At 38.1% G+C, this 26,253-nt stretch overlaps 1 protein-coding gene and 1 pseudogene across 2 annotated transcripts in view; both read left to right on the forward strand.

Annotated features, from left to right (window-relative positions):
* Nucleotides 1-1,887: 1,887 nt before the first annotated feature.
* The window catches only part of Snap23 (synaptosome associated protein 23), a 36,905-nt gene continuing 12,539 nt past the window's right edge, over nt 1,888-26,253 (forward strand). Inside the window, exons 1-5 of one of the 2 annotated variants that reach the window (XM_027926103.2) lie at nt 1,888-1,978; nt 18,503-18,605; nt 19,384-19,425; nt 19,833-19,881; nt 20,814-20,931. In XM_027926103.2, coding sequence (XP_027781904.1) covers nt 18,549-18,605; nt 19,384-19,425; nt 19,833-19,881; nt 20,814-20,931 — 266 coding nt within the window. In that variant the 5' untranslated portion in view covers nt 1,888-1,978; nt 18,503-18,548. The other variant, XM_071608147.1, reaches the window with a different exon arrangement.
* LOC114084749 (mediator of RNA polymerase II transcription subunit 28 pseudogene) lies at nt 13,445-13,931 on the forward strand (annotated as a pseudogene).

A 26,253-nucleotide genomic window follows, 5' to 3' on the forward strand; every position in this document is an offset into this window, starting at 1 on the left:
GGTACTGAGGATTATAACCCAGGGTTATTTTACCACTGAGCCATATCCCCAGCCCTTTTTATTTTTATTTTGAGACAGGGTCTCACTAAGTTGTTTAGGGTCTGGCTAAATTGCTGAGACTGATCTCAAACTTGTGATCCTCCTGTCTCAGCCTCTCAAGTCACTGGGATTATAGGATGAGCCCTCATGTTTGGTTGTTAGTTTTTTTTTTTTTTTTTGAGACAGAATCTTTTGTTAAGCCACTGAGTCTGGTCTCAAACTTGTGATCTTCCTGCCTCAGCCTCCAGAGTAGCAGGTATTACAGGTGTATGCCACCAATGCTTAGCAAACTGCCTCTACCCTTACCTCTCAAAATCTTTAGCTTCTTTCTTTCTTTCAATCAACTTTTTCTCAGATGGATCTTCTCTATCAAACTCAAGTTTCTCTTGTATTAATTTTAACATAAAACCCAACAGCAAAAACAAATGAAAACCTTGACCCTTTATTATCCTTTCTCCCTCCTCTTGGCAAGGCGAAAGTTTCCAAAAGCATTGTACAACTTGTCCTCATTTCTGCATTTCTCTGAACTACTGCAATCTATATTTCAGCCCCATCATTCCCCTAAACAGTGTCACTAAGATTGCCAATGATCCCTGTTACTAAATACAAGACATTTCTTCAGGGCTGGAGATATAGCTCAATTGGTAGAGTGCTTACCTTGCATGCACAAGGCACTGGGTTAAATCCCCGGCTCCACAAAAAAAAAAAAAAAAAAAAAAAGACATTTTTTTCAAGCTTCATCTTCTTTAATCTCTTAGGAATAGAGTGCTACTTCTTTGAAAAACTTTCCCCTCTTTTTTCCCAGCATTTTGTCTTTTTCTTAGAGTTGTGTGGAAGAGTTCCTGGAGCGGTGGTTATAAAACAATCATCTACTTGCTTAAAATCCATTAATAGCTATCAGTAACCGCAAAACGAAGGCTAGGCTCACTAGTCCAAAATTCTAAGACCTTCCAAGGTCTGGCCATGTCAGGTTTGGGAAGGGAAGTTAGTTGTGTCCGCCCCATCCTTCTGGGGATTGAATCCAGGGCCTCACATAAGCTAAACAAGCGCTTTAGGACTGTTATATCCCCCAGCATCACCCCACCCCCAGCTCCCACTTTTCTTTTTCCCTTCTTCTACTTTGTTTTTGTTTTTGAAGCAGGGTCTCCCTTTGTTACCCAGGCTGGCCTGGAACTTCTATGCTTAAGCCATCCTCCAGTCTAAGCCGCCCAAGTTGCTGAGCCACCATGCCCTGCTTGTTGCCAGCCTTTTATAGCTTATTTTTCCCTACACTCAGGGATACAGGATGAGCTCTAAGCCTCTAACAAGGATGAAATACAAGACATTTCCTGAAGGCGCTATGTTGTTCTTGGCATACCCTGTTTCCATAACTTGGAAAACTAGCTCCTTCCCTCCCAGACTTCTGGGGGAACTCCCATTTATCTTTCAAGACTCTCAAGGTCACTTCCTCCGGTAACCCTTTTAGACACCCCTAAGAATAAAATGTTTTGTTTATTGTAAGTCAAAGGCGCCTCAGATTTTGTATGTGCCATGCATCGTACTGTAGCCACTATAATTTGTTAACCTATGTATCTCCCAGTCTCGACAGATCAAAGGCATTCTAGTCACTTTTTTTCCCCCTCAGTGTTCATCCCGCAGTCTCTGGCACACGGATGCTTTTGGCAAATGTTGCACGAACGCCTCCCACCTGCGGGCGAGACGGGAATCTATCCGGTTAACGGGTGAATTTCCCCAGCTCTCAGCCTGCGTGGCACGGAGATTTAAACCTACCGCACAGTGATTGGCTCTAGCTGTAGGGGTGTGTCTGCGGTCAGGGAGCCCGAGAAGTGCGCAGACGCGTGGCTTGGGGGCACGCAGGCGCGACAAGGGCGCTGCTCCTGGTCAGGTCTGGTGGTGTCCGAGCTGCCGCGGCCGGAGAGGAGTGGCCCGGAACTGCTTGGTGAGTCTCCAGGAATGGAGCTGAGGTAGCTAGCCGGGAGGAAGGTTGGGATCATATCTTGAAGATAAAGAGAATATCGTGACGGTTGGAAAGTTAGTGGGGTCGGACTTAAGGGGAGGAGGGGGCCCTCTGGCCCAGGCTTGGCCGATTGGGCCCGGAATGAGGCGAGGCACAAGAAGAAGTTCGAGGGGCCGGCGGAGGAAGGATGACCTGATCCTTGTATTCGTCTTCGAAACCACACAGATCAACTCTCAGTCCCTCACCGTGTTGATGTGGTCGGGATTAATAGACTGCGTGGTGACCACTGTAGTCAAGTAGTTGTAAGATAACTGTTTGAAGGACTCCGAGGTTCATGGCTTTGGATAGCCCTTGCCTGTCGAGTAGAGTTCGTCCTTATCTTGCGGGTTTTCCGCAGAGACACAAAGAAAAGGATCAGTGAAAGAAGGTAGTAGGGGGTTAGAAACTACTGTAAAATGCAGTTTCACCCCGTCCTTTGTTTCCTCTTTAATCATTAGTCATTACAATATGAGGAAAGGCAGCTGATGATTGAGGAAACCGAAAGATATCAAAGTTGGGAAAAGTGGACGGGAAGGGAGTGTCATTTTACCTTTTGCTGTTTTTCATCTGCCAAGATAGGAAACCGTGGCTGGAGAGGGGAGTTTGGATACTGGCAGCTTTCTAACAGCGTTCCCTCAGTTTTGTGAATAGCGTAGCTTCTTAATAGCAAATATTTTAAGAATTGAGAGATCTTACTCCACCTGTTCAACTGCCTTTAAGACTGGTTCTTAGGTATAAAATACTAAAAGTGCAGACATGGCCAGATAAAAAATGGGTTTTCCCACTTTCTTTTTTCCTCCGTTCTTGCCTGTCCTAGGAAATACCACACTTGAAACTCATGAGACATAATTAGCTAGAATACTTTGAGGTCTAATCTGAATGTATTTTATAATAAAATAAAAAATAATATTTCTGCCAACAGCTAAGTTGATGCCTAAGGCATCTGATGATTACTTTGTCATTCGTTCTTTTGGCCAGAGATATTGAAAACACATTCTTATTAGCAGATATTAGCAAATGGGAAAAAAACCTTTTCATGTTATCATGCTCCTGTGACAGATCATGTGGAAATAAGTTAAATGATCATATAACAACTTGCAGCTTAAACAGTTACCAGTTTTGCTAGGGTTTTTTTTTTTTTCCTTTAGGTGCTTTGAAGTGTGTGGATATGCCTTAGAAAATCATTGTTTCTGAATAGGAATGGTTCATTGAGCCATTATTTTCCTAACAGTATTACACTCTTTCCTAAAAACAGTAGAATTTCTATAGGCATTTTGGTATTTGTTTCTTTAACTGAATGAAAGTACAGTATACAAGCTTACTTAACTAAAGGTCATATCTTTTCTCATCATTCGGAACACAACCTAGAACCAGGAAGAAAGCATAGAAACAAAAACAGACCCTGTGCCCCGTGTTTATGGCACAACTATTGGGTCTTCACTAATAAATTATTACCTTTATAATTTTTGCCATTTTATTTTGTCATCATTGTTTGGTGTTGGGGATTGAATCCATGACAAATGTGCACTCTAACACTGAGCCACACCCCCACCCCAAATTTTACTTAATACTTTAAATGGACTTTTTAAAAAACATTACCCTCCCTGGTCAGTGGCACATCACTTGGGAGGCTGAGGCAGGAGGATTGCAAGATCTAGGCAAGCCTCAGCAACTTAGCAAGGCGTTAAGCAACTTAGTCAGACCTTGTCAGCAAAAAAAAAAAAAAAATATATATATATATATATATATATATATTAAAAGAGCTGAGGACTTAACTCAGTGATAAAACGACTCTGAATTCAATCCCCAGTACAAAAAAATAAAAAACAAATAAAAAATTTTTTAAAATTTTCCTCTTCTAAATTGAATCTCTTGAAATCATGGTTTTGATGTATTTTATACTTTTTTTTCTAATACACATTATAATAAATATATAACTAGTCAGTGTATAAGCTACCAACTTTTAACATGAAGATTGGACTAAGGTCAATGGACTTGAAAAATCTGTGAGCCCTGTGATGATAATATTTATTATAGTTACCCAATTCTAGCACATTTATCTGGTTTCATCAGATGAAAGCAAATTGGAATGGCAGAGGGGAAGAAGAACATGTTTACTCTTGGATGTTTTTGTGAAATCAGCTGCCTTCTCCCTCCAAATTAAGGCCTTTTGTTTTGTTTTTATATCACATTCTATACACCTACTTTTTGGCAAGGTCTGCGTATGCTAATGTTAGCATTTATAATATGTTGTTTGCATCCAATGGTGCTGAACTTCTTATTCTAGTACCATATTTAGAGGGGCAAAGGACAGAGACAGGATTTTGTTATGGTGGAGGGATGTCTGAAACTGATAGATCCTGTGCTTTCAACAATTGGAGGAAGTGGATTATGGAGCCAGGAAACAGCATGCACTGTGCCTTTATTTATTTATTTATTTAGCAATGTTGGGGGTTGAACTCAGGCCCTCCTCTATGCTAGCAAATGCTCTGCCATAGAGCTGCAGTCCTATCTATGCCTTTTTAGGAGTCAGAATGGAAGTGGCCTCTGTTTGCACTCATTTAAATTCACTGACATTTTGGTTTCAGTTTAGGTTGTATTGCTATTAAAATATTGAAATCACTGGTCACTATATTTCTCTGGAATTCCTTCATCTTGTTGGTATTTGTGAGTTCTAAAACTTAGGTTTATAAGTTTTATTTTAACAATATGTTGATAAGTGAGATTACTTTAGATGATCTCTTGTGCTTATAAAATAAAATAGAAACTTATTGGTACAACACACAAATCCTTCACAGTCTATCTCCTTTTTAATCCATCCTGCCAGCTATATGTATGTGAGGGAGCAAGCACCCGCACGCACGCACACACACATACACACACACACACCCCTGTCTTGCACTGTAACATTTCTTTTTCTCTTTCTTTCTTTTTTAAATGATGCTGGGGATTGAACCCAGGGCCTTGTGCTGTGAGGCAAACACTCTACCAACTGAGCTATATCCCCAGGCCCCTGTGGCATTTGATAATCTAAAATCACAATATTTTTAGAGTTGATCATACTTGGATTTTGATTCACACAAATCAAAATTGGGAGATATTAAATAATTTTTTTCAGTGCTGAGGATTGAATTTAGAGACCTTGTATATACTAAGTATTTGCTCTACCATTGAGTTATACCCACAGTCCCTGAGGTGTTTAATAATTATATTGAAAGATTATAGTAGCTTTATTAAGCACTTTGTGCTAGGCATTGTTTTGTTTGGTTTTGGTACTGGGAATTGAACCCAGGGCTCCTGCCACTGAGCTATATCCCCCAATGCTAGCCATTGTTCTAAATGCTTTGCATGAATTAACTCAATCCATATAATAATACTTGAAGTAAGCATTATCATCATCATCATCATATCATTATTTAATGAGGAAACTGAAGCATAAGAAGTCAAATAAGCAGTTGTCAGGATTTGAAACCATAATGCCTTCAAATAGGAATACCTTTTAATGTTCTGTGGAATATTATTTTCCAGCAACCTGAGTAATTTATGCTATATGTGACATCTGATTCCTTGCATCAGAACATTTGAGAAGCTAACAAGACCATCTAAGTAAAATTGGAATCAGAGCCAACATACTAAGATGGATGGGGAGAATGTTTAGACAGAGTAAAGACTTACTATTTCATCTTCACCCCACCCTTGGTATTTCCCAAGCAGATAACTACTTATAACTGTCAGATTGTCTTTCTTAGATAGATTGCTCGCTTCTGGCCCTTTTGTATTTTTATTTTTATGTGGTGCCCGGGATCGAACTCAGTGCCTCACGCGTGCTAGGTAAGCACACTACCACTGAACTACAACCCCGGCTCAAGCTTCTGACTCTTAAGCCTCTTTGTTATCTTTCACATATTTAATTAATTTTTAAAAAATTTAGTTGTTGATAGACCTTTATTTTATTTATATGTGGTGTTGAGAATCGAACCCAGTGCCTCACACATGCTAGGCAAGTGCCCTACCTCTGAGCCCTAGCCCCAGCCCAATAATTGATTTTTTTGTTCTGATTTTTCTTTTCTTTTCTTTGTTTTATTTTTTTTTTTTTTTGTGGTACCAGATTGAACCCAAGGGTCCTTTACCACTGGGCCACAGTTCCAGCCTTTTTATTTTGAGACAGGGTCCTGCTAAATTGCCCAGACCGGCCTCAAACTTTTGATCCTTCTGCTTCAGCCTCTTGAGTCACTACAATTACAGGCATGTGCACCTCACTGGCTGAGGGTTAATATAATTGATTACAATCACATCTGCATCTGACTTCCCAGAATTATTTCCTGGTCACTTAGGGTAGAATTGTGAAAGTACCAAGGTTGGCAGGGACATGAAGATCAGGTGTTGCTGGGTGCATAGCATACACCTGTAATCCCAGCTCTGGAGGCTAAGGCAGGAGGGATCCCAAGTTCAAAGCCAGCCTCAGCCAAAAGTAAGACACTAAGCCACTGAATGAAACCCTGACTCTAAATAAAATACAAAATAGGGCTTGGGGTGTGGCTCAGTGGTTGAGTGCCCCTAAGTTCAGTTCGCAGTACCCCCCAAAATTAAAAAAAGACCAGGTGTTAGACACAGAGCAATTAAATTACTAGGCACTTGTATAAAACTGAAGTATAGTTTTGGTGGGTTTTTTGTTTTTTGTTTTGGTTCCTGATATGTAGTAGTTCTCTCTGACCTGATATGATTTCTGTCTTGAATCATATGCTTTAGTGTACTTTGAAACCAAGATGTTTATATTTGATATGCTTCTGTGGTCTGCCTATCGTATTTGCATAGTTTTGGGGCCTCTATGTAAAAACGGTTAAAGTTGTTCATACAGAGGAAGGTAGAAGGAAACTTGAGAGGAAGTAAAAGGAGGAAACTGTTTTAATTTAAATGAAACTATGAGCTTATCTAAATGCCTTCAGGAAGAATTGTATTTCCTAATTGGAACATAGTTTCTTTTTGGGGGCCAGGATATGTAGAATATTTTGGAATAATCAAAACTCATAGTTTGTATGATTAGTTCCCTTGTACTTATAGTTTTTGAGGAAGTAGGGTGAACCTTTTTAGCTTTTCATATTAGAAATGGTATCTAGGAGCAAAAATTATAGTCTTAAAGAGAAATTAAATTCTTTTACCCAGTAAACAATTATCTGTTTCTGAATTTCTGATTTATTTTCTTCTACTCTTTTCTTTTTCTTGGTACCAGACATTGAGCCCAGGTGCTTAACTACTGAGCCACATCCCCAGCCCTTTTATATATTTTATTAGACAAAGGGTCTTGCTGAGTTGCTCAGGGCCTCTCTAAGTTGCTGAGGCTGGCTTTGAACTTGCATTTCTCCTGCCTCAGCCTCCTGAGCCACTGGGATTACAGGCATGAGCCACCGCTCCTGCCTTCTGATTTATTTTCTGTAATCCTTTCTTCTATTCCTTGCATCTATTTTCTATTATTCATCTTTGAGTCTTAAAATAGGAAATGTGTAAGTATGTTATATATACACTTAGTTGGACTTCATTAGGGCTTAGAATGAAGGCATTTATGACATGAGATATCAGATGTGGGTTGAAGATAATTGGCAAGACTTCACCTTGCCTAAGTAAAATGTAAACCCAAACCATTCAAGTATTTTGGCTCTGATTCCAAGTTCAGCTAGAAACTTTCTAATTAGATCCCACTCTGATGCCAGATCAGTACCATAGACAGAGAACATAACTGATAACATGAGTATAAACACTGTTCATTAATAACTGTCATTTTATAAACCTTTACTTTGTGCCAGTCACTGTACTAATCAATTAGGTACATTAACTAATTTTATTTCTGAAATAACCCTGGTAAGTAGATCTGTTATCTCAACGAATGAGGAAACTGTGACTTAAATAGGTTAAGTAACTTGCTTGGCTGCTGTAGTTTGGATGTGCCACCCCTGACCGCAAAGTTCAAGTGCTGAATGTTTCTTCTTTAGTTTAGTAGAGTATAGAGGTAATGCAACCTTGTTTGTTTTGTTGAGACAGGGTCTTGCTATGTTCCCAGGATGATTTTTAACTCTTGGGCTCAAGTGAACCTTTCATTTAGGCCTCAAAAATTCAGGACAGGGCTGGGATTGTGGCTCAGTGGTAGAGTGCTTGCCTAGGTGAGACCCGGGTTTGATTCTAAGCACCATATAAAAATAAAGGCATTTTGATGTGTCCATCTACAAAAAAGATTCATTCTCTCTCTCTTTCTCTAAAATTTTTCAGAACAGAAAATTCAGAACAAAAGGTATCTGCTGTGCTGGGTGTAAGGTAGTGGAACCTTTAAGAGGTGGGGCATAGTGCAAGGTAATTAGGTCATTAGAGGGCACTGCTGGTCTCATAGAGTGCTCGCAAAGTGGGTTTGTTATGAAAAGAGTGCACCCCACATGCTTGGCTTCTGTACAACACTGGTTCCCTTTCCATTTCTCTGTCCCAGCCAAGGGGTCTCTCACAAGAAGCCAAACACATGGGAGCCATGTGATCTTGGACTTTCATCTTTCAAAACTGTGAGCTAAATAAACCTCTTTATAAAGTACTGTTTTAGTCAGCATTTTCACTGCTGTGACTAAAGGATCCGAGAAGAGGAAGAGTTTATTTGAGGGCTCACAGTTTCAGAGGAAACTGTTTTAATTTAAATGAAACTATGAGTCCATTGAAGGCTGGCTTAATTTCTCGGGGCTCAAGGTGAGACTGAACATCACGGTGGAAGAGTGTGGCAGAGGGAAGCAGCTCACATCTTGATCAGAAAGCAGAGAGAATCCACTGGGATGCAAGGCTGGTTCAATATACGGAAATCAATAAATGTTATTCACCACATCAATAGACTTAAAAACAAGAACCATATGATCATCTTGATAGATGCGGAAAAAGCATTCGACAAAGTACAGCATCCCTTTATGTTCAAAACTCTAGAAAAACTAGGGATAACAGGAACATACCTCAATATTGTAAAAGCAATCTATGCTAAGCCTCAGGCTAGCATCATTCTGAATGGAGAAAAAATGAAGGCATTCCCTCTAAAATCTGGAACAAGACAGGGATGCCCTTTCTCACCAACTCTGTTCAACATAGTTCTTGAAACACTGGCCAGAGCAATTAGACGAAAGAAATTAAAGGCATAAAAATAGGAAAAGAAGAACTTAAATTATCACTATTTGCAGATGACATGATTCTATACCTAGCAGACCCAAAAGGGTCTACAAAGAAACTATTAGAGCTAATAAATGAATTCAGCAAAGTGGCAGGATATAAAATCAACACGCATAAATCAAAGGCATTCCTGTATATCAGCGACAGATCCTCTGAAATGGAAATGAGGACAACCACTCCATTCACAATATCCTCAAAAAAAATAAAATACTTGGGAATCAACCTAACAAAAGAGGTGAAAGACTTATACAATGAAAACTACAGAACCCTAAAGAGAGAAATAGAAGAAGATCTTAGAAGATGGAAAAATATACCCTGTTCATGGATAGGCAGAACTAACATCATCAAAATGGCGATATTACCAAAAGTTCTCTATAGGTTTAATGCAATGCCAATCAAAATCCCAACGGCATTTCTTGTAGAAATAGAGAAAGCAATCATGAAATTCATATGGAAAAATAAAAGACCCAGAATAGCAAAAACAATGCTAAGCAGGAAGTGTGAATCAGGCGGTATAGCGATACCAGACTTCAAACTATACTACAGAGCAATAGTAACAAAAACAGCATGGTACTGGTACCAAAACAGGCGGGTGGACCAATGGTACAGAATAGAGGACACAGAAACCAATCCACAAAACTACAACTATCTTATATTTGATAAAGGGGCTAAAAGCATGCAATGGAGGAAGGATAGCATCTTCAACAAATGGTGCTGGGAAAACTGGAAATCCATATGCAACAAAATGAAACTGAATCCCTAAGTCGTTCTTATTCAGCTTCCCCACCCCACCCCCTTTAATCTGTCTTTTAAAATTGAGATATAATTCACATAACTTGAAGTTCACTTTTTTTTTTGATACCTAGGATTGAATCTAGGGGCACTCAACCACTGAGCCACATCCCCAGCCCCCCCCCTTTTTTTTTGTATTTTTTATTTAGAGACAGAGACCCACTGAATTGCTTAGGGCCTCGCTAAGTTGCTGAGGCTGGTTTTGAACTCCTGATCCTCCTGCCTCAGCCTCCTGAGCCGCTAGGATTATAGGTGTGTGCCACCATGCCTGGCTTGTAATTTCATTTCATTCTTTTATTTTTAATATCTGAGGATGCTAATTGTTGATAGGAAAGTTAGAGAAAGAAGATGCACTGGTGGTGAGGGGTAATGACAAAAGATTGTTATAAATTCTCTATTCCGAGCTAAGTTCTCTGTTCTCTTCATAGGATCCTATTTTGATCTTTTTTTTTAAGTATTTTTAATTGTAGATGGAACACAATACCTTTATTTTATTTTATTTACTTATTTATTTTTTTTTAAAGAGAGAGAGAATTTTTTTAATATTTATTTTTTAGTTTTCGGCGGACACAACATCTTTGTTTGTATGTGGTGCTGAGGATCGAACCCGGGCCGCACGCATGCCAGGCGAGCGCGCTACCGCTTGAGCCACATCCCCAGCCCTATTTTATTTATTTATTTTTATGTGGTACTGAGGATTAAACCCTCGAGGCAAGCACCTCTACCACTGAGCTACAACCTCAGCCCTTCTTAGAACTCTTATCATAAAAATATTAAGAACTTGTTCAGACCCCACTAGAACCCATTCCTGCCACCAAATATGTTCTGCTATTATTATCTTTAGACTTTTATGGATTGAAATTATTGATTATCTCATAGTCCCACAAAATTACATTTACTATGTATGCCAACTGGAAGACTTCTCATATATGAACTAGGATCTAGAATTTATTGCTTGTCTTTGTTTTCTTTGGTCTTATAAATCTACTTTCTTTGTTGTCTTAGCTATCATATTTTATAATAAAAACAAATGTATGAAATTTAAAATATAACTTCATGGCAAACTACTTGGAAAATTGGGAAAAGAAGAAAAGCCATTCCTAGTTCTGTGAATACCTCCACAGCCATTGACAGTATTTTGATTACTTCCCTGCTAAACTTTTTTCTACTTAGATTTTATTTCCATTGTAATTTTAGCACATTATTTTTTTAGTCCATCTTTGTTTACCTTATATTCTAGTCGTCATAACTTTAGTCCTTTTTGTGGTTTGTGTCACTTTGTTCCTTGTTTGCCCAGTCTTAGCCAGAAAAACAACATTTAAGGCATATTTTATTTTATTTTTTAGACATACAAAGCTATGTATATATAAATATACAGATATAGGTATCTATATCTATATACATACAATATGCAATATATGTATATATGCATGTATACACACACATATATACACATATATATATAGAGAGAGACACACACACACTTTTTTTTTTTTGTCTTCAGAGGTGTCTAACAGGAAACTTGGTTTAATGTTAACCTGTGTGATATTTGTCTTGATGTGTACAGTCTCATGACTGCCATGAAAAGAGATGTGTAGTCTATACAATATCATCAGCTTTAATATTCAAATTTAGCTGGACAGATGGAACAATGAATAGTTAGTAACTGTTATTCTCAGTTACTTTCATCATAAGTGTCACTCAGTACTTTTAATAATGTCAACAATTTAACATTGTTGCTTAACTTTTATTTTGCTTATTGTTTCTGCTTCAGTAATAATATTAAAATAATGGCTAATGTTTATGGAACACCAAAAATATGCCGTGTGACTTGCTAAGCCCTTTGCATAGATCATCTATTTTTTTTCTCCCAGTACTGAAGATTGAACCTAGGATTGAACCCACTGAGCTACATCCCTAGCCCTTTTTATTTTTTATTTTGAGACAGGGGTTGCCCAAACTGGCCTTCAAACTTGTGATCCTTATGCCTCAACCTTTGAGTCCCTGGGATTATAGGCATGTGCCATCATTCATAGCTGTTTTCCTTCACCCAGTTTTAAAAAAGAAGTTAAGAAAGTTAAATTGGGAGTCATCTAGTAAGTCTAGCTAGTTTTGTTACACTCTAGCAGATTTGCAAAGACCAGTGAGTCTGGGGAGTATTTTTCCTTGTCTCTCTTCATCCTTCTTAAAATTTTGCTTTGTCTCTTCTTAATTGTATTTATTTGTGGTGCTGGGGATAACCCAGAGCCTTATGCATGCAAGGCAAGCACTCTACCAACTGAGCTATAACTCCAGCTCTCTTCTTAATTTTATATACCATAATCATGTAGTTAACACTCTCAGGCATCCAAAGTAGAAAAATCTTCAGCAGCTGTGTACTAATGTTGGCATGTCAAATACATGAGAACTTTAGAGATTCTGGATCTTTGCTTTGTATGTCATCTCTTTAGGGAATTAAAAAAAAAGAAGAAGAAGAAGAAGTAGTTTAAGCAGAACTTTGAGTTCACTGACCTCACTGTCTTATTAAGAGTAATTCTTCACATCTACCTCCCAATTTCATCTGCATTTTTTTGGATACTTAAAAGGCCTGACTCTTTTTTTTTTTTTCATATTAATCAATACCATAATTTATTGAGACCAACAATGACAAAAGCAAAGAAAATGGGAGCATATACAATGGCTCAAATGGATTCATGATGACAATATTTTTTTGGGGGGGGGTTTAAAAAAATATTTATTTCTTTTGTTGTAGTTAGACACAATAACTTTATTTCACTTATTTGTTTCTTTTTTTCTTTAATTTTTATTGTTGGTTGTTCAAAACATTACATAGTTCTTGACAAATCATTTCACACTTTGATTCAAGTGGGTTATGAACTCCCATTTTTACCCCATATACAGATTGCAGCATCACATCGGTTACACATCCACTGTTTTACATATTGCTATACTAGTGTCTGTTGTATTCTGCTGCCTTTCCTATCCTCTACTATCCCCCATCCCCTCCCCTCCCATCTTCTCTCTCTACCCCATCTACTGTAATTCATTTCTCCCCCTTGTTTTTTTTTTCCCCTTTCCCCTCACTTCCTCTTGTATGTAATTTTGTATAACCATGAGGGTCTCCTTCCATTTCCATGCAATTTCCCTTCTCTTTCCTTTTTCCTCCCACCTCTCGTCCCTGTTTAATGTCACTCTTCTTCTCATGGTCTTCCTCCCAACTCTGTTCTTAGTTACTCTCCTTATATCAAATAAAACATTTGGCATTTGTTTTTTAGGGATTGGCTAGCTTCACTTAGCATAATCTGTTCTAATAAAGGCCTGACTCTTGAGTGGGCCATGTCCTGCCACGCCAGACGTGCCATTGCCATTGAGTCCCAAGGACTCAAAGGCTGAGGCATGAGGATCACAAGTTTGAGGCCTCCACTGGGTGCTATGCCCCACCCCCTGCAACCCCCACGGGGAGTCCTGGGCCAGGCTTTGCTTCTTCAGGCAGTGCCTGGCACACCGAAAACTTCTAGCAGCACCTTGTTGGATGAGTTGGAGTCGTCATTCGAGGCTTGCTTTGCTTCTTTGTCAGGATTATGTCAATGGCACCGATCAGGAAGAAATTCGAACTGGTGTTTATCAGAAGTTTCTGGATATCGCAAGACAGACAGAATGCTTTTTTTCTACAAAAAAGATTGCAGTTGTTTGTCCAGAAACCAGAGCAAGTTATCAAAGAGGACATCTCAGAACTAAGGAATGAGTTGCAGTGGAAAGTTGCGCTGGTGCAAAAGCACTTGACAAAGCTGAGGCATTGACAGCAGGTGCTGGAGGAAATCAGTGTGCAACACAAAAAGCCGGCCGAAGTCCCTCGGCCCCCTTGGCCTACCTGGAGCAGGCATCTGCCAATATTCCTGCACCTTTGAAGCAGAACTGAGAGAGGTCTGGCCTACAGGGTAGCCTGTTGCAGACAGTTTCTCTAGACCTCTCTGTGTGGAGATGGCATTTTAGAACAACTATTTGCCAGAGAATGAGTTGGTGTTAATTTTATTTCCACCTAAAAATTTCCCCAATTTTTATGAGCTGTTAATTACTTGAGTACTTTATAAAATGCTTGGTAGACAAAGTGAGGTTTCATTTTGTTTGCTTTGTCTGTAGCAAAGTTTAGACTATTAGTTTGCCACAGATTCCCTGCCCCCCTTGGCTTTTTGCTCCTTTTTAAAATTTTATGTAGTTTATATATAGTTTTCCCCCCTCCGGTTGTTAGTTTGTTATAATCTGAGGGGGAAAATTAAAGTAGTCCTAGAATCTGGGGAGAAAGAATTTGGTTTTAGGCCTTTTACGGTTACTACACATCCATGGTAGTAGAGAAAAATATCTAAATTTGCTGTCTGAAGACTTTGAACTACCTCAAGAAGAATCTAATGCAACATTTGTAATGCTTCCATAGCAGTACAGAGTGCAGATATTTTGTAAATATGACAGAAATAAAGGTTAAACTATGCTAGGTTAGCGTAGTACTATTACAGTAGATCCTTAAGTTGATGCTGCCTTTTGTTTGGCTGAGTTTATGTGTTGTGTGGTGTTTGCTGTCTTGAGGGAGCTGTGTTAGGAGCACGACATGCTGGAGGCCTCATAGTAATGAACCAGTGTGAGTAACAGAGCAGACCCAGTCTCCCTAGCGTGACAGCTGGCACACAAGTGATGGACAAGGGGTCAAAGCTTGGTCTGATTCTTTTTCTTTTGAGTTTTGTTTTGTTTGCTTGTGATTTTGTTTTACTTTTTGGAGAAAAGGCAGTTTACATGAAGGATAGTTCTTGCTCAGTGGATTTGATTCTAAGAGCCTAGGGCTTTGGGATGGAGGGTGACCTGCAGAGTGAATGAACCCCAGCACCTCACCTCCACAGAGAGCATGTGGGTCCTCTCTGGGGAAAATATTTTGCTGTCTTGTCAGAAGAGGTTTTCTTTTCTCCATTTATGCAACTCTTAGATTATATCCCTCGGCCAGTACAAACACTCCTCTTCTGAATAGTCAGTAGGTCTGTGGCTGTCTTGGTTCATTTTGTCCTTTCCAACCCTGAAGATCCCTCCCCATGTGCCTCGATATGCACTCATGTTCCTAGTGTGGCCTGGATGCTACCTGGTCCACAAAGCCTCTACTCCATTCCAGGGCACAGGACTTTTATTTCTTCCACTGTCTTGTGAGTTAGTGAATTTTTTTGTGCCCCTTGCTGCATTGTATGCTCATGGCAATAAGCATTACTCCCCTGGAATATACAGGAACATGTATTTTGTACTCACTTTGTATATACATTATTCATTTTGTTTGTGAGCTGTGAGGATGATAGTTGGTTTGTAGATCTATGACCTGTGATGACTAGCCTGAGGCCAGCGTATCTCCCCTTGGTTGGAGTGTATAGGTCAAAACTTAAAAGTTATTTTTTACTCATAGGGTTTTAACCTGGTCATCTCATGATAGTTAGAAGCTCTGATTGGCAGCTTTAAGTTTCCTGATTAAAAGCCTAAATAAATGCCCAGCGTGATGGCACACACCTGTAATCCCAGTGGCTCCGGAGGCTGAGGCAGGAGGATTGTGGGTTCAAAGCCAGCCTCAGCAAAAGCCAGGTGCTGAGCAACTCAGTGAGACTGCGTCTCTAAATAAAATATAAAATAGGGCTGGGGATGTGGCTCAGTAGTTGAATGCCCCTGAGTTCAATCACTGGTATCTCCCCCCACATCCCCCCCACCCCAGCAAAACTAAGTTTGAGGCAGTCTTTCAATGATAAAAGTGTTTTTGGTAAAAAGATAAGAAACTGTTCGACTTGGTGCTTAATGAAAATGTTTTGAATTAATGTATATATAAGTTATTGTCATTTCTTTATATTAATTCAGAAGTTATCTGTCAAATAAATAATGATTTAAAAGAGAAAAAAAAAGATGGCATGACTCTTGGAATCAGGCCTTTGTTGTACTGGGACATTCTACCACTGAGCATCACTCCCAGCCCTTTTTAAATTTTATTTTGAGACAGAATCTCACTAAATTGTCCAGTTTGGCCTCAAACTTGTGATCCTCTTGGCTAATCCTTCCAAGTCATTGGATTACAGGCTTGTGCCACTGTGTTTAGCACACTTAATTAAACCTTAAAATGGCCAGGCACAGTGGCACACACCCGTAATCCCAGAAAGTGGGGGGCATGTAGGGAGAAGGTGCTGAGGCAGACAGATTGCAAGTTTAATACCAGCCTTAGCAATTTAGTGAGACCCTTAGCAAGTTATCAAGATCTTGTCTCAAAATAAAAAGGGTTGGGGATATAACTCAGTGGTAAATTGCCTCTGGTTCAATCCCTAGTACCTTAAAACATTTATTTGGAACAGTAGAATTATGAAAAGGACTCTGATTGTGTTGCCTTCTTCCATTTGATATGTATTTGGTCATCAAATATGATTCTATTAAAAGTAGAAGTTGGTAGTAAATCTAGTACTAGTACCACTAGGATTAGTAATATTCCTTACTAAAAGTGATTGAAAAGGTTTGGGTACTTTTGTTTGTTTTTGTTTTGCTGTGTTGGAGGTTGAACCCAGGACCTTGAGCATGCTAGGCAAGTGCTCTGCCACTGAGCTATACCACCATCCTCTACTGAAAAGGTTTGTATCTGACCAGCAAGCTGTTCATGTAAAAATAGTTTTTGGTTCCTGATTCTAGTGGTGGTTTGCAGTCTTTGTACTGCAGTTAAATGTATCTTTGTTCCTAAGAGTCACTTTACTTTGAAAGTACACCCTGTTTCTCTATTTATTTGTTCATTTAGCATATTTTCAGAGTACATACTGTCAGATCTTGTTAGGTGTTAGAGATACAAAGATACAACAATTACTCTCCAAGAGTTGTGCCTTACCTGGGTTATTAGGTTTTCTGTTTATCAGTGATTAGTGCATAGCAGGGTTTCTCACCTCAGCCCTTTAGCATTTTGGCTGGGATCATTCTTTGTTAAAGAACTTTCACCAAAAGTGTTAAAGGGTGTTTAGTAGCTTCCCTTTCCTCTGTCCACTAGATAGAAGCCAGTAACATCCCCACCCCTCAAGTTGTGACCAAGACTGATTCTAAAATGTGAACCAGACTTTATCTTGGTCATTGACAGAGCTTTGATAAATTAGTTTTCAAAAATTTAATATAAAGCTAGTAAATGTAAAGATAAAAAGAACCTAGAGCCATCCCACAGTGCTTATTACTTATGTGACTTCTTGTAATAGTGGAACTGAATAATACCTAATCAAATGTTTTATTTTTTAAGTTGAATGTCTACAGGTTTTTTTTTTTTGTTTGTTTGTTTCTGAGTTACTGTGTATTAGAGAAATATCATTTGTTTTCTTAGAAACTTCAATAAAACAACAAATAATACAAATAATTGGATGGCAGGAGTCTCTCATAATAAAAACCTTAGCTCTTTTCTGAGTGCTTTATACCCTTTCTTTGTTAAGAATGAAAAATAAGGGGAGGGTTGGGAGGGGTTTTGAGGGTAGGAAAGATGGTAGAATGAGTTGGACCTCATTACCCTAGGTGCATGTATGATTGCATGAATGGTGTGTCTCTACATCGTGTACAGCCAGAGAATTGAAATGTTGCACTCCATTTGTGTATGATGAATTAAAATGCATTCTGCTGTCATGTACAACTAAGTAGAACAAATGAAAAAAAAGAATGTGGGGCCGGGGTTATGGCTCAGCGGTAGAGCACTCGCCTAGCATGTGCGCACCCTGGGTTCAATCCTCAGCACCGCATAAAATTAAAGATATTGTGTCCAACTACAACTAAAAATAAATACTTTTAAAAAAAAGAATGAAAAATATTTCATTTTCTCCTATGACTAACTTGGACAAGTGGCATATTTTAGAAATGAATCCTGTGTTCTACATTCACAACACTTTGAAATATGTTACCTTCCTTACTTAGACTTTATTCAGACAACATATGAAGAACATTGTACAATCAAGAATAATTCTCCTCCTCCTCCCTTCCTCTCTTCCTCTCATTATTTATTTTGTGTGTGTGGTACTAGGGATTTAACCCAGGGGTGCTCTACCACTGAATGATACCCCCTGCACTGCCCCTTACCTCCTGCCTTTTTTTTTCTTTTTGAGACAAGATTTTGAAGTTGCCCAGATTGGCCTTAAAATGATTCTCCTGTCTCAGCCTCTAGAATCGCTGGAATTACAGGCATGTGCCACCATACTTAAGAATTAATTTTAATAGTCTCTTGAAGCTTGCCTTCCAATCGGATGCCTTGTTTTTCAAAGTAGAGGGAAAGAGTACTTCACCTGTATTTCAGGTTCACCCTTGGTGCTAACTACCATTAAACATCCGCTTTTCCTCTCTTAGCCTTAATTTCTATGATTTAGATAGACAGGTAGATAAAGAGATCAGATATTTATCCTGTCTGCCTATGAACCTAAATTTTGTAAATCCATGCTCTTTGCTCAAACAAATGTTCATGTATCCTTATTCTTATAGATTATCTACATTTACATTTCTGTGCCTGATAGAATTTCGATTCATCATGGATAATATGTCATCAGAAGAGATTCAACTGAGGGCTCACCAGGTTACTGATGAGGTAAATGTTTTTACTTAGAATAAGTGATTGATTCCACTTCAGTTTCACAATGGAGGGGTGAGAGGATCTTCTTAGTGATCATTTTGGATTCTTCTATGTTGCTTACATCAAAGAATGCCTTTGCCCCATAGTGCCATTACTAGCTCCTTTTGCCTCCAACTCACCAAAAAACTATATAGGTAAAAGAATTTTTTTTTTTTTTATAAAGGTAAATCATTACCTAGTTGCATTCTGGAAGGAATTCTGGACACTTTTTTTTTTTTTTTTTTGATACCAAGGATTGAACTCAATGTGCTTAACCCTGAGCCACATCCTCAGCTCTTTTTTTTTTTTTTCTTCCCTTTTTTTTAACATTTTTTTTTTTTTTTTTGAGACAGGGTCTCACTAGGTTGCTTACAGTCTCGCTAAATTGCTGAGGCTGGCTTTGAACCTGCGATCCTCCTGCCTCTTGAACTGCTGGGATTACAGGCATGTGTGCCACCATGCCTGGTGGGACTTTGGTTTTTGTTTAACAGTTTCCTGGTATCTGTGTAATATACTTCGATTTCTACCTACATTAAATTTTTATGAACCCTGTCAATGTCACATTTCTCTTAAGAAGTACCTGGTAGGAAGAAAATTACTAAAAGAGTGGTGGCCAGAGTTCTTTGTTTTGTTATGAAGGGATGGGCTGGCAGTTTTTAAAAATAGAGTAGCATCATGAATATGACCTGCAATCAGATTTTTTTCTATATATTTTGCATAATTTGAAATACTAAAAATCTGTATTTTTTCGTAGTCTCTGGAAAGTACAAGAAGAATCCTGGGTTTAGCCATTGAGGTAAGAAGTGTTTAATCATTAAGTATAGAAATTTATAGGAGGGATCCTAGCAGCACTAGCTGGAATTGGTGTTGAAGGGTATCATGTCAATACACTTTATTATTTTAAACCAGCAATTGCTAAAATTGTCAAACCATGCACTAATGGGCCTTTTCTGTTTTCCCCTTTGACAGTATTGAAATATGACAGGGAAGATGAATTCACCATGAGTTTGTGACCTAATTATTTTGGGGGTTAATATGTTAAAGTGTGTTGGTTTAAGATCACTAGTTCTATCTGTAGCTCTAATCCTCTGAGAACGTGGGTTTCTAAATGATTCTTTCTTGCTCTTTGTCAACTCTTATAGGTTTTGTTTCTGTTATTTTGAGTTTGTTTTGTTTTACAATCAGCTTCCCCCCTTCTTTTAGTCTCAGGATGCAGGAATCAAGACCATCACTATGCTGGATGAGCAAGGGGGTGAGTTGAAGTTATTAGCAGAAACTCTTTTTTTTTTTTTTTATTGGTTGTTCAAAACATTACAAAGCTCTTGACATATCATATTTCATACATTTGATTCAAGTGGGTTATGAACTCCCATTTTTACCCCGTATACAGATTGCAGAATCACATCGGTTACACATCCACGTTTTTACATATTGCCATACTAGTGACTGTTGTATTCTGCTATCTTTCCTATCCTCTACTATCCCCCCTCTCCCCCTCAGCAGAAATTCTTTATTTTGACTTACTGTGCTAAAAAAAAACCCTGTCAAATTACCTACTTATAAATTTCAGCTTTTGGAAATGCCTTCTTTTTGTAAAATAAGAGTGATATTTTTCTTAATTGTTTTATAATTTGAATTATATCATGTTCGTAGCTGGTTTGGAATGAGAGATGGCAGTGCCTAACTGTATACCAAGTATGTGTTAGGCCAGTGTGGCTTATTGTGTACATTGGTTATATATACCTTAGATATTATGATACTCTTGCATCATCTTCAGAAATCAAGTCCTAAAACAGGCCTAAATTCTGATGAGCTTAGAAATATTTAATTTGAGCTGGCCTTAGGTAATCTGGTCTAATTTTTATTAGTCTTATAACAGCCCTCAGGTTTTGAGCCTATTAAGTGAGGGGAATCTGGTCTGGGCAAAGAAAAGTTGGTTTTAAGAGTTTTTCTTTGAACAGTTTTCTTTAGTACAATTTTTTCCACAGTGAGATGCCAAGTACCTTAGGATCAGGATGTAAAAGATTATTTTCATGTTAATAATTTCTAATACTAATATGACTTCTGACTCTAATATGTTCACTGTGGTGAGTTATTGGTAGATTTGAGGTTGAATTTGCTGCTCTATAATTCTGATTAACACTGAATGCAACACAAAACTTAATCTCCACAACTCATTCTTAGAACAACTAAACCGAATAGAAGAAGGCATGGACCAAATAAATAAAGACATGAGAGAAGCAGAGAAGACTTTAACAGAGCTCAACAAATGCTGTGGCCTTTGTGTCTGCCCATGTAATAGGTGAGTTGATAAATCAAGACCTTTTGAAAATGTATAAATGACAGTGTACCTGCCCTCCACTCCTCATATTAAGTCAGAAGTATGACAGGGTCTGTGTTGGTCAGCTTTGTGTCACTGTGACCAAAATATCTGACCAGAAAAATTTGGAGGAGGAAAAGTTACACTTGGCTCATGGTTTCAGAGGTTTAGTCCATATCAGGCTGCTTCTATTGCTCTGGGCCCAAGGTGAGGCAGAATATCATGTTGGAATATGACAGGGAAGATGAATTCACCATGAGTTTGTGACCTAATTATTTTGGGGGTTAATATGTTAAAGTGTGTTGGTTTAAGATTACTAGTTCTGTCTATAGCTCTAATCCTCTTGAGAATGTGGGTTTCTAAATGATTCTTTCTTGCTCTTTGTCAACTCTTGCAGGAGTATTACTCACCTCGTGGTGGCTGGGAAGCAGAGAGTGGGGAAGGACATCAGGGAAGATGAACCCTTTCAGGGCTAGCCCCCAGTGACCTATCTTCTCCAGTCATATCCCACCTACCTACAGTTACCATCTAGTTAGTCCATTCAAACTGGGATGGACTAATTAGGTCATAGCTCTCATAATCCAGTAATTTTTACCTTTGAACTTCCTGTATTTACACAGGAGCTTTTGTGGAACACTTCATATTCAAACTGTAATAGGGCCTAAATGAGGAACTTTGTTATAGACAAACTTAAGATACTTCTCTTTCACTCAGATCAAACTTTTCATGTAAATAGGCATGTTCTTGGAAACTGTGGCTTAATTTGACTTATTCTGATGTCCAGTTTCAATTTGTATATGAAAAGATTGGAGAAATATGTATACCCAGATGATAAGAACAGGATGAAATTATTGCCTTTTCCTTTCAAACAAGAAGGGTTAACAAAATACAAATTCTGTAGTAGGCACGTGAGAAATGGCTAAGGGGTAAAGGATTTGGACCCTGTTTTCAAAAGACTTATTATCATGTGGCTGGATATATGAGAAAGCATAGCAGAAAATATATAAATCTTGTGTTAGATCATATGGTATCTACTAAGGCTAGGAATATAGAACTAATAAAGGTTAGGTTAGGGAACATCTTATAGAAGAGATAGGACATGAGTTGGGTTTTGAGTGATTGGAAGGATTTGGATGAACATAGAGGAAGTGGGTGCTGGGAATATAGCTCAGTGGGAGTTCCAAGGTTCAATTTCCAGCACCAAACCAAACAAAACATGAAGTGAGAATGAGGGCATTTCCTGTGGAAAGTACAAAGTAAACAGCAGTAAGGAAGAGATGAGAAGTAGAAATAAGATTTAAGTAGATAGCAGATGAACTTATATACCAAACTAAGAACTTGGTAGATTGCAAACTAAGAACTTGGTAGATTGACATTTATGAATACACACCAGGAGACTAGTTAAAAACCTTTTATTAGTGAGGCCTGAAAAGTAAGACTTTAACCATAAAATTAGAGAAAAAATTGTGAATCAAAGATTCACAATTTATTTTAAATTCACATTTATTTTAAATTGACTATTGCTTATGAAGAGGGAAGAATCAAAAAAGACACTAAAGATTTGGAGTCTATAGTAAACCAGGAGATGGAAAGTCTGCAACCCATTTATGTACAATGTATGAGATTATGCTTGATACAAGGAATTCATTCTTTTTGGTTACTACTGTGAATGTTACATTCTCTACTTAGCTCTGGGTAAACCAAACTTCAGGTTGTTGATGAATATTGTATGTATTCAGACTAAGAAGAAGTTTGGACTTCTGTTAGAAGGAGCTCATCTTTGTTCTTAAAAAGCAATTAACAAGGGCTGAGGGTAGTGGCTCAGCCATAGAGCCTTTGTCTACCATGTGCGAGGCCCTGGGTTCTATCCTCAGCACCACATATAAATAAATAAATAAAGGTATTATGTCCAACAACAACTTAAAAAAAATAAATAAATGGTTTTTAAAAATTTTTTTTTAGTTGTAGATGAACAGTGTCTTTATTTTTATGTGGTGCTGAGGATCGAACCCAGTGCCTCACACATGCGAGGCAAGCCCTTTACCACTGAGCTACAGCCCCAGCCCCAAATAATTGTTTTTAAAAAAAAGAATTAACAAAAACAATTTTGAACTATCCTCTAGTTGAAATAGCAGTGTCTGCAGGTTGAATGATTAATTGCTGCAAATATTTATTTTTAAGGAGTTTCATAAACATTAGTAGTTCCATCTTGTTGTCTCAATTGGTATGATAAACCAAGAATGGCATACAAAGGTTTACAAATACTTCAGTGTTTTTACTCCTCAAGAGTTGGAAATGGAGGACCTTATGTTAATCTTTCATAATTGCTTGCTCTGGACTGTTTTAGTTTTTGTTTTGGTCATGAGAATTTAAGATTTCAATGTTCTTCCTAGCCTTGTCCATTGGCTTCCTATTTTAACATAAGTCTGTTGACCCATTTCAACCTTGGTTGACTCTCTGAAAGTCCATATTTTAGTAACTATGATTTATCATTCAGGGTTTAGCTGATTACTTTAAGCAAACAAATTATAAGTGCACAGATTATGTGACTCAAACTCTGAACTATGTTTTGCATATTTCTGTCTTTCTCCTGTGTTCCTTAATACCCTCTTGGAAGAGTGAGGAGGGAGTAAGATTAATTTCCTTCAGATTAGATGTTAGAAGAACAGAGAGGAAGAAGTCCTCTCTAGAGTCTAGAGCAAGATCAGCTTTAAGTCATGGGTTGATAATAGAAAGGGCACTGAATCCTAAAATGGCCAAAGTTCATAGAAAGTGGGAAATGGAGTTATATAAGTACTAATTTTATTTCTCTTTTGTATCACAGCCAAGCATAGGCAAGCTTTTCTTGAACATAGGTGTGTACGGTCCTCTAGCAATCTTCAGCCTCTAACCTCAGCAGAACTCTTTCTCAGTGGATTCGGAGAAGAAGGCACTTCTTTTTTTGGGGGGGAGGGTGGGTACTGGGGATTGAACTCAGGGCCTCTTGACCAATGAGCCACATCCTCAGCCCTAATTTGTATTTTATTTAGAGACAGTGTCTCACTGAATTGCTTAGTGCCTGCCTCGCCTTTGCTGAGATGATCCTCCTGCCTCAGCTGTTGGCCACGTACCCTGGCAAGAAGGCACTTCTTAACAGCTGGAGTCAAGTGGCTTCTATAACAGAATAGAAGAGGAGAGATTAATATCCCAGTTTAAAGATGTCTGATTCTTTTTTAATATTTTTTAGTTGTAAATGGACACAATACCTTTATTTTATTTATTCTTTATATGTGGTGCTGAGGATCAAACCCAAGGCCCCACACATACTAGGTGAGCGCTCTACTGCCGAGCCACAACCCCAGCCACAAGATGTCTGATTTTAATAGCCTTTCTTGGCTGGGCATGTTGGTGCTTTTCCTGTAATCTCTTTTATTTGGGAGGCTAAAGCAAGAGGATCACAAGTTCAAGTCCAACCTGGGCAATTTAGCAAGACCCTGTCTGAAAATAAATAAATTAAAAGGGCTGAGGATATAGTTCAGTAGTAGAGTGCCCTGTATTCAATCCCCAGAACCATGAAAAAAAAAAAAAAAAAAAAAAAAAAATATATATATATATATATATATATATATATATATATATATTGGCCTTTTTTCCATCTATTTCCTTTGTATACACTGAGATTTTGGTTGCTTTGACATTTCTTGTTCTCAATTCTGTCTCCCATCATTCCTGCCATGTCTTCTTGATCCTTTTAATCGTATCTGATAGTCTGTTTCACTTGGGCTCAGTGTATAAAGAGTCATAACATGAGCTTCTCAAAGGACCTTAATCCTTTTTTGTATAAGGCTAGTATTCTGGTAGTACTAACAACTGGTAGTAGTAATAACTCAGGTCCACATGTCTCTGTCTTTTTCTCTCTCTCATTTTGGATTGATATATAATTGTTAAGGTCTACAATCCTACCTGCTATTCAGAAATCTAAACTCTGAAAGCCAAGGGTTTTGTTTTGTTTTTCTTTTCCATAATGTTGCCACAACTCATTAGGCTATAGAATACAAACTGAAGCCAGACATGGTGGCACACACCTATAATCTCAGTGATTTGGAAGGCCAAGGCAGGAAGATCACAAGTTTGAGACTGGGCAACTTAGTGAGACCCTCTCTTAAAATAAAAAGGATTGGGTATGTAGCTCAGTATGTCCCTGGGTTCATGAACTCTTAGTACTGCAAAATAAATAAATATAATTTAAAAAAAAGGAAGTAGTGCACACTTAGAATTCCATTTACTTGGGAGGCTGAGACAGAAGGATCATAAGTTCGAGGTTATCCTCAATAACTTGGTGAGACTCTGTCTTAAAATAAAAAATATAGCTCAGTGGTGAAGCACCCCTGGTTCAATCCTCAGTACTCCACCCAAAAAAACAAGGGTGTGGGAAGGCTGATAATATATATTGCTCAACGGCAGGTTACCTGAGAATTCATTCCCAATTCTGCAAAAAAAAAAATGAACTGAAGCTTTAGAAAGTTTTTATCACTCTTTTCTCATTCTTTATAGTGAGTAAACGTTCCTCCCAGATGATATTGTCAACAGTCATAGATGTGTACAATACAATTATATACTGACTTTCAATTTATAGTAGTATTTTTTCCTCTGGAAAAAAAAAGTAAATACAGCAAGCCAGAATGTGAAAGAAAATTTGAAAGACTTCTCACATTGGTAAAACAAGCCCATGATTTAGGACTTGTTGAATTATCCTGTCTATTATACTTGCTGGCCAATGTATTAGGAAAATCCTTTGTGAGATTCTGTAGATTTTGGAGAAAGTACAGAGCTCAACAGTATGTTCTTTAACTCACTAAGGCTGATCTGCTGCTTAGACTAATGTGTGGAAGTTATCAAAAAGTAGAGCCAATGCTGTTTTTAAATATGGCATTGCTTCTCATGAAGTACAGACAGCTAAAGGTGGCTATTTGATGATGCTGGATGGCTTCCATCCTCAAGGAATAATGGTTAGCTCTCACATAGGTAGATAAATATTCTGTGATGGGTTTGACCCCTCTATTTGGAACACTGCATTTACTTACCTAAATTCTTGTATGTCAAAGAAAGGGTACTAAATAAGCTTCATCCACAAAATTACTATATACCATATAATCCAGTCAACTTGATGATATAATACGATGACCTTTATAGATTCACTTACATTGGTAGCTAGTACATATATCTTTTTAAAGATTTGATTTTTATTCTACACAATGGGACATACATACAGAGAAGTGTGTCTGTTTTAGTCTTCCCATAGTTAGAATGTATGTATCTCTGTCT

The sequence above is a fragment of the Marmota flaviventris genome, chromosome 2 (assembly GCF_047511675.1).
Source record: "Marmota flaviventris isolate mMarFla1 chromosome 2, mMarFla1.hap1, whole genome shotgun sequence".
NCBI lineage: Eukaryota > Metazoa > Chordata > Mammalia > Rodentia > Sciuridae > Marmota > Marmota flaviventris.